Source organism: Pogonomyrmex barbatus, unplaced genomic scaffold (assembly GCF_055798465.1).
Source record: "Pogonomyrmex barbatus isolate J1 unplaced genomic scaffold, ASM5579846v1 scaffold16, whole genome shotgun sequence".
Classification (NCBI taxonomy): domain Eukaryota; kingdom Metazoa; phylum Arthropoda; class Insecta; order Hymenoptera; family Formicidae; genus Pogonomyrmex; species Pogonomyrmex barbatus.
This window is the reverse complement of record NW_028297112.1, coordinates 1,710,799-1,726,160: the sequence shown is the minus strand read 5'-3', so window position 1 is coordinate 1,726,160 and position 15,362 is coordinate 1,710,799. Positions and strand designations below refer to the sequence as shown.

Below are 15,362 nucleotides of genomic sequence, written 5' to 3'. Positions count from 1 at the left end.
GAAAATTTTGGAACACAATCTTAGATGCTAATTTTTTACATAGGGGGAAAGGGTTAAAATACACATTTCGGAGTAATTATTTACGAGGAAGCTACGATCGCGCGGGAAAATATGGTGACGGGGTACCGGAGTGCCGCCGTGTAGTTGCGAATAAATAACGGTGTTTAAACAGAACGACCGTCTCTCGAAAATTATGAGGTCGCCCCGTGGCTGTTGTGGCCCGTGACTCCAGTGGAATCCCGTGTTTTGCGCACGGAAGGGGAGAATGCAACTGCACCGACGATTAGTCGAACGCGTGACGTCAATGGCTTGTCTTTGCGAAAGTCTCGAGAGGAAGGCAGCGAGAACCAAGGAGAGCCATTAAATGATTTTCCATGCACCGCATGATTTTCTCGCACGTTCGCTATATATAATTATCTTATCGATAAAGCCAATTACATTTATTTTAAAAATCCTTTTCCGCCTTCTCGGAACAATTATAAAATTATATAGAGACGATGAAAGTGACAAAAGTCTTTTTTAACTTTAAATATCTCCTCGATATGATAATGACTTTGTTGTGTTTACGAGTGTAAAGTGTCGATTTGAACGTTTTTAGAGCTCGAATATTTTCACGGTTGGGAGTCGCGGCGAGTTCCATTCCAGCTTCGCGCAAGGTAAATCTAGGAAGATTCTCCCGAGAGGTGCATCGTTCTTAGATTCCATCAGTATATAGATAAACATTCTCTTTCTCTTCTCGGAGGGCCTTTCGAGAGGCCCCGGGAGAGAATAAGCAGTACGCTTTTGCCGTGCTCGCTCGTATCTCTTTGGAGCTCCCATTCGTGCGCTCGTGTACGCGTGCGTTCACGTGCACGTAGACCGTTCTCGTGTTCGTACGATCAAAGTGGGAGAGGTATTGTGTCTCTACGTTGTCTGAGAAACCGCGCGCGCGTGTGTCTGTGGGCATAATCGTTTATTTCGCGTCGACCTTTGCGGGGCACTACGTCAAAATGTCAGATGCGACCCCGCCTGAGCGCGAGGTAAGATGCACTGGGAACGCTGTAATGGGCTTACAAAGCGTAACAAACTGATGCGAGGTCAAGCACACGACGGGCAATAAACACACGTAGAGATAAATGGGCCCTTAAGGTGCACCACACCGGGCCCGCCGGGAGGCGGGCGTTTCGTCTCTCGACGCGTATCTTCGACGTTTTGTTTGCCGCGAGACGAGCGCCGACGATCTTCGGAGCGCGATACCCGAAACACCCTGGTTTCCATCCCGCCAGTTTTTAGAAATCAGTCTAGATTTTCGCGCGATCCCATTCGTCATTTTTTTTTCTTTTTCCTGATAATAATCGCTCTATTCAGAGGTGTATATTTCTAGATACATTTTAAATATTTCTTTGTACGTTAACTTGTACATTAACATTACGATGTTTTTACACCGCGACGTATTTCTTTTTCGTATTGACTTTCTCTTTATGAGAATTTATGGGAATATTCTTTAGTATTCATAATTCATTTGGCTCTTATAAGCTTCGTCGTATTTCTCCGTTCATGTTTTTCGTTGTAACATAAGTACAGCTGAACGTAATCAGTTAAAGATCATTTTTTAGTTTGATCTTCTCTGTTAAGGGGATGCTGGAGGAACATCCACATATATACACATCTAGACATATATGTGTACGTATACTCATATATACATCTATGCACACATATGAACAAATTTTTATATACACTTTTCATCGTATTAGGTGTCTGAATCTAATTCTAAGAATGTTCCGTCAAATAATCAAGCGGTCTAATGATTCTAGTTTTTATAAGTATAGGCTGTAAACCTCTTTATACAAAACAAATATTGAAATATTGAATTGGCAGTTCTGGACGTCATGTTAAAATAAATGAAAACGATCTAAATTAAAATCATTTTTCTTCTTCTTCACGCACATAGCAGACACACATATATTTTAAAGCATATATAATTAATTGTGGAAAAGGATATCCAACTCTAAAAAAATAATTACGAAAAAAAAATATTTCGCGTTCGATACGAGACGAGTTCAGCGTCCCCTTAATCTTTATGATTTTTCTTAAGACTCGAAACAGTCACATGTTCCGGGCTGCAGACAGACGGTGCGAGTACGATCGCCATGAGCGACTCGCGGAGCGTAACAAACTGACGCGGGGTCAAACGCACGACGGGCAATAAACACGCTGAAAGATGAACGGGCGATCGGGTCCAGCCCGGGGCCCGGTCTTGGGGAAAGTGTTTCATCTGCGGATATACGCAGAGGCGCGGCATACCGTGGAACGGTCGGTTTTCGCTTTCGCGCGGATCGATATGAGGAATACAACGAACGTTATCGTCCGGACTACAAAAGGCGGCCGAGTTTATTGCCCCCTCCTCTCCCCCCCACCCCACCCCCTCGTACGTTTCTACGCGTACGCCCGCGTTCACTTTACGATCCAGCCGCGAATAGTTATCGAAGCTCACCTTACTCGTTACCGTCACGCGTTATCTTCCATGGGAATTATTTCTGCCGCGGAACGCTTGGAAACGATATTGCGAAACCCGACGCCGTTATTATCTTCGAGGGGCACACGAGAGATTCTTTTGCAGAATTTCGGGGTTCACGATAACGATCGCGGCGGATAATCCGGAGTAAATGTTACGTGTGATTAATATAATGCATCTCGCGAGGCAGTCACAATGTAGAATGATTGAATAAGGTCTGTTCCTTCGGAGGAACAGATCTCCGTTTTCTTTCTCTCTATGACGCGGCGGCTCTTTCTCGCGTTATACAACGTTATCACGGCCGGTTCCTCCATTATGCGTCCACCGTAGATCCACCACCACAAAACCACAATCGTGTTCTAATTGCGAGCATTTAGCCACTTACGATCGGAGTGCCTCTCGTGGATACTCTCTCGGATCGATCTAGCCTTGGCCGCGACGGCCGGCGAGAAACGTCAGGCGGCGGGCAGGCGTCTTAGCGCGCCGCTTTCTCCTCTCTCGCGTCACTCTTTTTTTCTCCTTTTTTTTCTTTTCGCAAGCTAATCGTGCCGAATGACGGTATGTACGATCTACGATCTCCGATTCTTTTTCAGATGCCGCAGACGGTGCCCACCGCGGCCGGCTACTCGCCGTCGTTCGACTACAGCACTTTTCAGTTCGATCTGTCCCTCCTGCCGGACGATTACAGCCCGGCCGGCGGCCAGGCCTGCCTGAAGAGCTCGCAGATCAAGCAGGAAGCACGATCGCCGCGCCCGGGATCGCCCACGATTTACCAGAGCCCGCCGTATCCAAATGGCGAGTTGCCGTTGTCGCCTAACTACTCGCACGAGGGATCCTCGCCGGGATACCCAACGAGCCCTTATTACGTGCCCAGAAGTCCTCAGAGCGCCCAGTTTTATCCCACCAGCCCAGAACCGTCGGCTAAGCAGCCGGTCAAGAGGGAGAAGAGTCTCGATCTTTTGGCTATCCTTCAGGAATCCAGGTAGACATTGCGATTTGTCTCATATAATCATGCGTCCACTTTAGATTTACTTTAGAATTTGTATAAATGCCTTAAAAAAAAATTTGTTGTCACAATTTTTTCTTAATGGAAATATCGGAAGAAAGAGCATTTTTTTCTCATTATGATTCAGGATTTCGTTGGGATTATATCTCTAATTCGTATAATGCGTCTGAGATCTTTTGATTATCCTTCAGGAATCTAAGTAGACATTGTGATGCCTAAAAACGTTTTTTTTTTTTTTTTTTCATTATAATTCAGGATTTCTTTGGGATTATCTGTAATCATGTGATGGGTCCGAGATTAAAACTCGCATTTGCACTTTGCTTCCAGGTGTTCATTATCATGTCCAGCTATTCTCTTCGTAATTTTTTAACGGTAATGGATCGCGCGTTTTTTTTGTATGATTACAGACTCTTAGCCGAGAGTCTGGGTTATCGTGAAGATTCAACCGACTGCACGGTACCCTGCACCCCTCCTCGAAGTGAGGAGGATATCTACAATAGTCTGGACGCGGACTTCCTGCCAAAGAAGGAGGACACGGGCATGCAAGGACATCCGTTGCTCAAAGAGATTCTCTTTAAGGAGGAGCCACGATCCGTTTCTAGCAGCAACGGTTCGTCACCGTCCTCCTTGTCCTCCTCTTCATCTTCACCCAGTCCTTCCAGCGAGTTCGAGGGTGGTTCGGCATTGCACGAACTGCTCTTTAAGGGTACCGCTCTTCGCAAGGACCTGCCGGAGATTTCCAAGACGAGTCAGCCCAAGGTGGAACGAGGCTCGCAGGAGGAGCTGGCGAATCCTCTGCAAAAAGAGGAGGAACTCTTCAAGGACGGCCAGAAGAGCGATCATCAGTTGCTGCGAGAGGTGCTGAGAGACACCAGCTTTCAGAGGAAGTACAATCTCAGACCCGTTGATCTCGGCGGCGTCGGCACCGGCTTCGTCGAGGACATGGAAGCCGGGGAATGCGTAGGCGACCTCGCCCGTGAACAGCTCGAGCCGGTCCTCAGTTTGGCTATTCAGCAACTGCAGAAGGACTTTGACAATACCTGCGTGGCGCTCGGCATTCACCCAGGCAAGTCTATTCTTTCTATCAAAGTCCTGTAAAAGTTTAGTCACTACTTTACAAGGTAATTTTCTGGTATTTTTTACATTTTGCAGCATGTCGCATATTTTAATTATCCTAATTAATTAATTAATTAATTAATTAATTAATTAATTAATTAAATTATCCTAATTTTTCTTTTTTCATAAAGAGTAATTTTGAGAACTTACGTGCGGAATTGTTTTGTACGCGTTGATCGAAAAATAAAAATTATGCCTATTCATTATAATTATAAATGTTAGATAATGAAATAAAGAGCTGAATTAATAAAAGATGTAATGTAAAACCATACATTTATCGATACTATCAAGCTAAAGAGTAATGCGAGTAATGGAGAGTAAGTGCGTATATCCTTATATAAGCACGCCATTTCTATAATAGTCGCCGTGACAATGGCTGCAATCACGTGCGCGTTAATTATTATCATTATCAACCTTACGATAATTGTCGAGTAAGATTTATTCGCGTGTTTCTTAAGGTTTTATCGTCATTACATCTTCTACTACTAAGACTCGCCTCGACAATGTAACTCGTCGTGCAAGATTTATCCATTCGTGATTCCTAACCGTTTTATCTGCCACATGGCAGATAGTAGCGCTTATCTATCGTCATTCCGTAACTCACGAAAGTACTAAAATCTAGTCGGGCAGTTATTTCTTTAATCCGTCTCACTAAAACTACTTATAGCGTGGTTATAGTTCTGATGCAGCGCTGAGCTTCGTCTCGGTATCTCACTCGTCTATCTGTAAACTCTCTCTTCGTAATCAGATACTGTGGAAATTCACTCCGTACGACTCGATGATGTATGGACGACATGATTACGAGCGAGCTATCAGAAATTCCGATGCGCACTTCGGTTTTCTCGGTTAAGTATCGGCTAGCCTCGTTTCCGTTAGACCTTCTCATTACCTTGCCGCAGGCGATAGTTTCGTCGTCGTCGTCGTCGTCGTCGTCGTCGTCGTCGTCGTCGTCGTCGTCGTCGTCGTCGTCGTCGGCATCGTCATGATCGTTGTGAATGCAACTGGTTCGTCTATTAATCAGAGCCATGATGTCACGCTTGAAATAAGTTACCGTGGCGTCGGCATGCTTTCACGCGGTTACGAAATTACGGCGCTGCGCGGTGATGAAAATCCATACGTCATCGACACAATTACGTCTTACAGATTTTTGTTCCTGGTATCCTTCGACTCCTATCGATCGTTTCCACACGATGTTGCGACACATTTTACTTGGAGGCAACATTTTACTCGCGAATATTTGTGTGGTGATGAAATACCATTAGGAATTGCTCTTTCTATGATTTTTTTGGCGTCACGTTTTCCGGTTGGCGACCGCGAAGAATAATGTCAAATTTTTGGTTTTTAATTGCAGAACCCAGACGCTGGAGCGCGGCGGATGTGGCTGCCTGGGTGCAGTGGGCGAGACGGCAACTGCAATTGCCCTCGGTACCGATGGAGAGCTTCAACGTGGATGGCGCAACGCTGGCCTCCCTCACAGAGGAAGAATTCTGTCAGAGAGCTCCCCAGGTGAGCACGAATTAATTTTTTTACTTTAATCAAAATTGAAAAGGTACAGACAGAAAATTACATAGATGATTACAAAGTATTTCTTCTTTTTGTCGAGACTATTTTCTCCTCGCATAAATTTTATCTTAGATACGCCTCTTTTCTCACAATTTTTCTATTTTTAATATGAAATATCTTGTGTGCGGTAACAAATTTTCTTGTTTAAAAAATTCTAGTAATGTATATAAAGTTCGATTAAACAAAAGAACGATATTTTGTTATTTGTACTTGTTTCTTTAAAACTTCTCGAGATAGAATATCTTGATATTTCTTAAGTACCTTAATGTAGGCGTCGGCATTCAGTCAGGCATCGATTTTAATTCTCAGACGGACGAGAAGTCGCTCGAGATACCATAAAAATGTTTCATGTTAATTTCTTATTCCTTATTCTTACATCTCATCGTGTCCGATTTTTATTTTCTCGCACGCCTCGTGTTAACCGCATGCACTACTCGTAGCTTTGACGTGTACCGTTACGCAATGCGCCTTGCGTCTGCGATGATCGACCTCGTACGAAGATCGTACATACGTTGCTTTCGACGAATCAATTAACCGGATGATTTTCGAAATGCTTTCATTCCACGTTGATGCGAGTTCTCTCTGACGACGGCAAGAAAAAAAAAACAACGGTTAAATTGGTGTCGATTTTTTGCATGAAATTCATCATCACTTCGTATCTCAATATGGTCGCTCGGTGATGTAGCATCAATAATAAAGTAATACTTGTTCTTGCGAAAATGCGTCTTCTTATCTGTCTCATTGATATCGTTGAATTTTTTACGAGACTTATCTCTCATCATGTCGCGAAAATTTATAATAGATTCCGCATTATATCACGATAATTGTGTGTAAGAGTCTATTTCGTTCGCAATTTCTATTTTCAATAGTAAAAGCGCCGTTAATATATTTTCGTAAATAATCGCATGTCTAAACGAACAGAAATATTTTACATAAATAGAAAATGAAAAAGTATAACAATTATAATGTGTTTAATTATTATAATTTTTATAACATTTTATAGTATTATTACAATAATATTAAATATTAAATATAAAAATTATAATACAATAATATTTCTAATATTTTTTAATAATTCTTGATAATATCATTACAATAATATTATTAAATATTATAAAAATCATAATATAATGATATATTCAGAGTATTATTATTACAATAATATCTATTTATAACGATTGTTTTATATAATTTGCTTTTATTATCTTGAAGTTGATTAAATTACTCATTTACAAATCTATTTCTTGATTTATTAAGCTTATCAGCAAGAATAAAGCATGATATAACAATGGATTTAAATCGATTAAAGTTATAAATTCACGTCTCGGTGAAATTACGGCAATTAACTTTGAGACTTTTGATAACTAGAAAAGCTGCACTTTGTGAGCGAGTTTTATCTTCGTTTTTTATTACAATTTGCGACCGCCAAATAAGCAAGTTTGCGTTTTTTGCGTTTTCGTTCGATGAGGAAAGACCAGAAGACTTAAGAAATGCTCGTTCCCGAGGTCCGGTGAAAGTGAATTTCCTGGTAATCGATGTGCGTTTACGTTCTTTCCGTGTAATCCACACGCGAAGAATAAATGGTGAAATATACGTCACTCAAGATTTCGACATAACATAACGGGATCGGAATTCCCGCGAGAATCATTTGACGTGTGAAAGTTACACGTTTGCATCAGGGATACGATTTCAGGAGAGAAGGCCCTTAAAGCGTGTTCAAGGTTGTCGACGTCTCTCCCAATTTCTTTATATCAGATTAAAATTCACTTACATCGGAACCTGATATCAACGATATTGTCAACGAGAAAGTTTGATCCAAATAAATTCATACATAAATCTCCCGATCTCTCGATTTTAGTTTTTTTATAAATTTATAAATTTATATATATATATATATATATATATATATATATATATATATATATATACATACATACACATATTTATAAATTCATAAATTTATAAAATTATTTTTTACAAAATAATATTATCATTTATATCGAATATTTTTATGTAATCTTGTCACATTATAAGATTAATTGATCACGAACATGTTTACACTGCGCAAATGCGTAATCTTTTATCTTTCAAATAATATATGATTTAAGAATTGCAAGTACCATGGTTCGATTAACACATAAAGTAACTTAATTATTTACAAGATAGTATTAATGATCAGTCGTTGATATCTCGATGTAATTATTTGACGAATCAAAGTATGAAATTATCTTATATATCATTAGATTATAAATACATTATTATATTCGACGAGAACTAAGAAAATAACAAATTGCTACGGCTTCTCCTTACTGGCTTTCCTGATACTCGTGCAAATAGTCACATTGTCGCTTATTAACAAGTTTTATCCATCGGCATCGAGCGGGCTAAAAACCGGTTGCACCAATGTTGATTATAGGCTAGTTAACCCTAAACTTGACAAAGCTTAGATAAAGCTAAGAAAGTAAACTTGACATTGCGTCATAAAATGAAATATCATTTTAACGAGATTTTTTTTTTTTAATTGCAATACTTTTCACTTTTGTGTTGCTTGTTGATTATTTTGATCAATATGACGATCGTAGCAAGAAATGAAAACGCATTTTCTTGATTGAAGATACTTTTTGCCGCTGTCTTCGAAGTCGAAGAAAAACAGGAAATATCCAAGTCAGTTAAAAGCCTGTAACATTATCGACGCGTATAAACTCCGAATAATTATGTTATGTTTTTAAATCAAGTAAGCAGGTAAATCTTGGAATCTTCTCGATCGGCGCGTATCTCATTATTCGAAATTACAGGCGCAAGTCTAACGGAAATTAATAGCGAGTAGAGTAGCCGTGTGTATGGCGGGCGGTTATGGCGGGGAAGTAGTCATGCATAATGGATTCCGCTTTGCGTCTAGTAATTGGATAATCGCTACGAAGTACCGCGGTAGTTCTCGTAGCGTGAAATCATGGTCAGGCTTATGGTCACGTTCTATCTACGATCTCGCGAAGTCCTTTCCTCGGCTGCTCGTTCGTGCTTCGTTAATGCGACGTGCGGTCGAGTTTCCCTCGCGGACTTCATTCATGGTTCAGCCCACAAATGTGCACGCGTACTCCGCATCACTCGCGAGGGTTCATTCAACTAATTTGATTCTACGGTTCAAATTAGCTCAAGTGCGATTTAGAATTTGTACTCACTTGTAATCACTTTTCCTTTTAAGGAAAAGTGCATTAACCGCTTGATTTCTCGAAACCGCGCAAGTAGAATGGTACAAAAAAAATCGTACCCTTACAGAAATTTAATTTAATATTGGAAATTACTTATTTTGAACATTAAAAACACTGTTGTTCAATGCTTTTGTTATGCAAAATGAGTAATTAATCAGTATCTTCTAGTATTAAATTTCTATAAAGGTATTGCGAGAAAACGTGTCATAAAGGAGATTTCTTTTAGAATTATTATAAATTTTCTTTAAATTGAACGAGAGAGATAGAATGACGAAAAAAAGTGAAAGAGCAAATAATTGGATTGCTTTTAATGAATGGCGTTTAATGCCGACGCGTAAGTCTCCGACGAGTCATGCCACATTCGCTCATCGACTCTCCTCGAGGAAATAATTATGGAATTCTTTGCGGTTTGGCGTCGTGTTTTAATGGCGGCGATTATCGATATACGAGAATATTTGTTTCTTGGAACATTGCGAAGTATCCGAGTATGATTGCACCGATGGATGAGACACACAGAATGCTACGCACAGTTACGAAGTAAAGAAATCGAAGGAAATGCCTCGCATAAGCACCACACAATCTAATTTTTATATAAAATTAAATTCTCTTAAATGTTCGTTACGCTCGGAATTGTCGGTTCGGAATAATAACTATAAGTATCATTCTAATAGGCTTGTAATACCAAAATGGATTTTTCTATCGAGTTCTAGCGTCTCTGTCTTTGTACAACGAAATAAATATAATAAATTTTATAATAACATTTTCATATTAATAATTAATAAATCTATCTTTTTCCTCGCAAACTCTAGGCAAGATTTATCAAACTTATATGCAATTCTTTTATACTTTATAAACATACGGTATTATTACGGCAAATTAATTTCATAACCTTCGAGGTTAAAAAAATTAAACAAAAGTCATAAAAAAATAAAATTCATCTTAATACAGAGCCAAACTAAAAACTTAACAATATTAAAACGACTTGATAAATTCGTTCTCATTCTCCTGTGAAAATATAAAAATCTGTAAAATTGTGTCGATGCATTTGTGCACCGCAAGGGTGAGCGACGAGGATGTAACGCGTAAAGCGATGTAGAACCTTCGTTCGGAATGAATGTGTGTGCGTGCGTGCGTGCGTGCGTATGTACGTGCGTGCGTGCACGCGTGCGTGCACATGGCACACTCCTCGGACACTCGTTCCGCAGGATCGAGCCGCAGCTTCGCCGTGCCTACTGGTGCGCGCGTCATTGGCTCGGCAGAAACGATCGAGAAGTGGGTCAACCGCTCGAATGTCTCGCCTGCTGCGTTGCGTCTCTCTCTCTCTCTCTCTCTCTCGGAGCCGCTTTCTCTTCTCTCGCGCACGGCGCACGAGACTCTTCCGTTGGAATTCTAATGCTCCTAATGCGCTCCCCGCCTCTCCGCCTCTTCTTTTCTCCTTTCCTTCATCTCGCGTCTGTTCTCCGCCGCGTCTTCTACCTTTCATTTTTAATTTCGCTCTCCGAGATCCTAGGAGCTACGGAGGATTAAATTTTCATCCTCGATGCCCCTCGAATGTCTATAATATAAAACAATTTTTGAACGATTTTGAGTACTCTTTCAAGTATAACGTTGCAACGTTGAGGCTAATAATGCCGGTGTTACGCTGTTTTTGTTAAAAGTGCGGGAGTATGCTGCACGCGCAGTTGGAGATTTGGAAGGCCGCCGTCGAGGAGTCGCCACGAAATACCCTGGCTGCTTCCTGGAGTCCCGCGGGGGTAGTTCAATCTCCGAGCAGCGCTGTGACTCCGACCGTCGGAAATACAACGGTATCCAACCTCAAGGAATCCCCCTGCACCGTAGATTTCTCAGACGGTACGTTGCGTGAATGGTTCAAAAAAGCAGATTTTTCTCGAACCTCAAATTGGACAACTTGGATATAAAAAAAAAAAATACCATAAATTAGTTTCATCGGTTTCTCACTTTTCACCCTTTGCCTACTTTTTGATTCTCTGCGTGCAGACGAGGACGAGGATTGCGCTTCCGTTCAAGGCAACAATAACGGCAACGGCGGCAGCGGCGGCGGCGGCAAGATGCGCAACGGCGGCAGCCACATCCACCTCTGGCAGTTCCTGAAGGAGCTGCTGCAAAGTCCGGGCGTCCATGGCTCCTGCATACGCTGGCTGGACCGCAGCAAGGGAGTCTTCAAGATCGAGGATTCGGTGCGCGTGGCACGGCTCTGGGGTAAGCGGAAGAATCGCCCCGCGATGAACTATGACAAGCTCAGCCGCAGCATCCGGCAGTACTACAAGAAGGGCATCATGAAGAAGACGGAGCGCAGCCAGAGACTGGTGTATCAGTTCTGCCATCCTTATTGCCTGTAAAGAGGATCTCTCCTTTCGCCCTTCCCCTTCCCTACCATGCGTTTCCTTCCTCGTACGAGCGAGCCCTTTTAATCTCTCTTCCTTTGTGCGCGCAGGCAGCCGCGATCTGGAGCGGGTGAACCTCAAGGAAGAGCCCAACATCGAGATCGAAAGGTAGTAAAAGAAAAAAGAAAAAAGATAAAGAAAAAAGAAATTATGATCCACCATGCTCGATATTATTCCGCGACGATAACGCCGAGCCATGGCTGGGTCTGCTTAGTACGCCCATTTTGGGCGATCATTTTCGCCTTGCATTTACTCCCTTCCCTCTCTCCCTCCTTCCCCGCTTCCTTTTCCATCTCCCTCCCGTGTGTGTCTTTGAATTTTTTTTTTTTTTATAATAATAAGCACGCAATTTTTCATCGGGTCGCTCCTTCGTTTCGACAAAACCCCTCGTCACGAGGCGAAGATGCGAGCGGATGGAGATTCGTCAGAGAAAAAAAAAGGGAAGAAATGACCCTTTCCTCTCTATTCTCACGATCGCTTGTCGGCACCAGTTCGTCGGATCCTCGGATTGTTCGTTTCTGTCGCACGCGATACGTCGGCGGGACACCTCGCAATCAGCGCGCGGAACTCTTCGCCGTTGCTTGGTGCCACTTCCGCCGTTTCTCGGAACGGAAAAGAACGAAAATCAAAAGACGGCATCGAGAAGACAATCTATTTTTTATATCGAAAATTTTATAAGCGCGCGCACGCGCAGACGCTACGACGCCGTCCCTCGCGAGGGAGCGAAATAAAGAAGGCGTTATGTCGCATCAGTCGCATGATATCTGACGGAAGATGAAAATATCTTCGTCGAGATAATCGTTTCCTGCTCACAACAGGATAAGATTGTTAATTTTTGCACATCTTACGACCTCTGACACGCCCGGAAATCGCGGAAATATTTTTACTCGCGCTCGGAGGTGTTTATTAAGTTGTCGAGAGTGCCTTAGGCGCGTGCAGTGGAATCGCGACGATGAAAAACACGCCACGTTGAAGCCGCGAATTTCCGAATTTCGGATTACAAATGGCGGTCCCCGCGAGAAATTTTGCTTGCGATCGAGAGGCCCATAGATCGATCAACGACTTTCCGTTCGGGAGAGAACAATCACGACGATCGCGTTGCACTCGAGGCATCCCAGACGCACGGCTGGTGCTGGTGATTTTGGTCCCATATATCTATGATATATTAAATACTGTATGTTCTATGAACGATTTAGAATTTAAGATGGCTAGCTGTGTAAATGTATCGGGGGCTCACGTGAGTCACCCTTAGGTTACTCGAAGAAATTTCTTCTTTTTTTTTTTTATTACTATTTTATATACTTTCATTTCTTACTCGCGTCGCGATTGCAATTGCGACGTTCGATCCTTTGTACTTGTAATTTGTAAGCGACTTTCATGCGTTTTCTATATGATCCTTCTTTTTATCACATTATTTTTCTGTTATAAGTTCGGATTAACTTTCAAGTTAAAACAAAAACTTTACCGCACCTTTCCATTTCTATTACACCAATTCTCGGGAAATGGGATTTCCTATATTTTTTTTTTCATCTTTTTCTTCTCTACATAAATTTTTTTTTTTTTTTTTTAATATTTTAAGCTTATCTACGACTTTAAGTTTTAATGCGTAATATAAATGATATAGAATTTCGCGAGTTTCAACATAATTAACACATAAGATTTTACTAACGTGTTCACGTTCGCTCACCAATCGGTTGTACATATAGATACATATGATTACACATAATTATTTTATATATTTTATTTATTTAGTCGAGTTTATTTTATAGTTGAGGTAATATCTGAGGTAATATGAGGTATAATCTTATCTTATAATGCTGGAAACTCTTTGGCGTGACATTCCGTTGAGGCCAATTTTACGACTGATCGCTTTACGACTGACTGTTTTTCAGTCCGCTTGTGTAAATCAGGGATTCAACATCGGAGATTATTATCGCGGCTGTTTCTCGGTCGTGCGAAAGTGCAATTGATGAACAGTGCAATTACGCCTGTGCAATTGTTAGCATAGGACTTGAATCATTCTCAGCTTTGATCGAACATCATTGTTCGGAATCGTAATAAGTAGGAAAGATAAATTATTATGTAGCAATTGAAAAATCAATTTGCATTTGTTTCTTGAATTCATTCGCAAAACCGTGAGGATCAACTGCCCTTTATTATTTTATTTGTATAATAGCAAACTTGTATTTTATATTTTATAAAAATTTATTTTTATTTTTTACAGAAAATTATTATACAAAAATTATTTTATAAAGATTTATATGAATTGATCTTTGCAACGAGTATGATTATTTTTTAACGAGTTAGAATTCAAGTCCATTATTTTGAACGTAGAATTTGAAGCCAAAGAACATGGCGGCATGAATGAGCGAATATCATGTAGCTCTGTGGAGGAAACACAACGAATTTGCTCGCGTAATTAGATCGTAAAGTGCACTTGCACGGCTGCTGGATTTCTACGACACGATGCACTATTTTTTTAACGCAGCTTGGCATGAAACGCTCGTCGAATCGGAAGTAGACCGAGGCAGGACCTTGAAACTCTATTGTTTATATCTAAAATGAGAAAAATATTACGTATGTTACACCGGTTAAGTCTATTCGCGACTTTGATATTTTTTTTTATTACCGAGTTTCATAAAACTCGATGAAAGATGTATTAGTTGACATGTTTTATCAAATCGAAACGCAAATCGTTTTATTACTTTACGATTATATAAATACAACAAATTTTTTATTTGAGATTTTATTTATTTTATTTGAGATTTTTTTATCAGTGAGATAACACGGAGGCTTTTTATAATCACTACAAAGGTATCTTTGTATTAGAGGTAGAGAGAAGCGTTTGTAATTTGTTTTGTGCCAGGCTTTACCTTCTTATAAGTTTAACGGTTGTTGATTCTTCAATTTCGCGATAAAACGCAGAGAACGTAAAAATAAGAGAGCAGAGAATTTATTACCGATGGCTGCATAACAGAAAGGAAGAGCCGAGTTCGTTGACACGAACAAAACCGAAGAATGTTAATTTTTTTAATCAGCTAGGCGAAAAGATGAAAAATGAAAAATCAGGAGAAAGGCGAATGATATTGAATAGCGCGATATAATATTTTAAAGCAGCCATTGTTGTGCATAAGCGATTATTTATTTATTAAATTATTAACTGCTAAGGTAAACTTGTAAGACTAGATTTAATATAAATATCTTTTTTTATACAGTTTCTTATATGGTGTTTGTTAATAGATAATATTTCTGATTTATAATATAAATATATATTTTTTTAACAAAACTGTTAAAATATTTTATTTATACTGTTATAATATTTTTAGAATTTTTAAACTAAAAAAATTATAATTAAAATTATAATTTAAAAAAAAATTATAATATTTTAGTGAAAATAATAAAAATTTAAGTCTCAATTACTTTTAAATTGACTTTTGATAGACATGAAAGGAAAAATTGTCTCTTTTATTAAATACATCCATTATCAAACATCTTATATGTATAAGGAGCATGTATAATTGAATCGTTATAATTACTAATATTTAATATTATAATTGGTGCAATTTACT

At 40.0% G+C, this 15,362-nt stretch overlaps 1 protein-coding gene across 1 annotated transcript in view; it reads left to right on the top strand.

The window, feature by feature from the left end:
- Ets98B (DNA-binding protein Ets98B) overlaps positions 1-11,904 on the top strand; it is a 36,545-nt gene extending 24,641 nt beyond the window's left edge. Inside the window, exons 2-6 of the mRNA XM_011636654.3 lie at positions 3,088-3,476; positions 3,908-4,566; positions 5,968-6,122; positions 11,047-11,239; positions 11,387-11,904. Coding sequence (XP_011634956.2) covers positions 3,088-3,476; positions 3,908-4,566; positions 5,968-6,122; positions 11,047-11,239; positions 11,387-11,748 — 1,758 coding nt within the window. The 3' untranslated portion in view covers positions 11,749-11,904. The remainder of the gene's footprint in view (positions 1-3,087; positions 3,477-3,907; positions 4,567-5,967; positions 6,123-11,046; positions 11,240-11,386) is intronic.
- Positions 11,905-15,362: the final 3,458 nt, after the last annotated feature.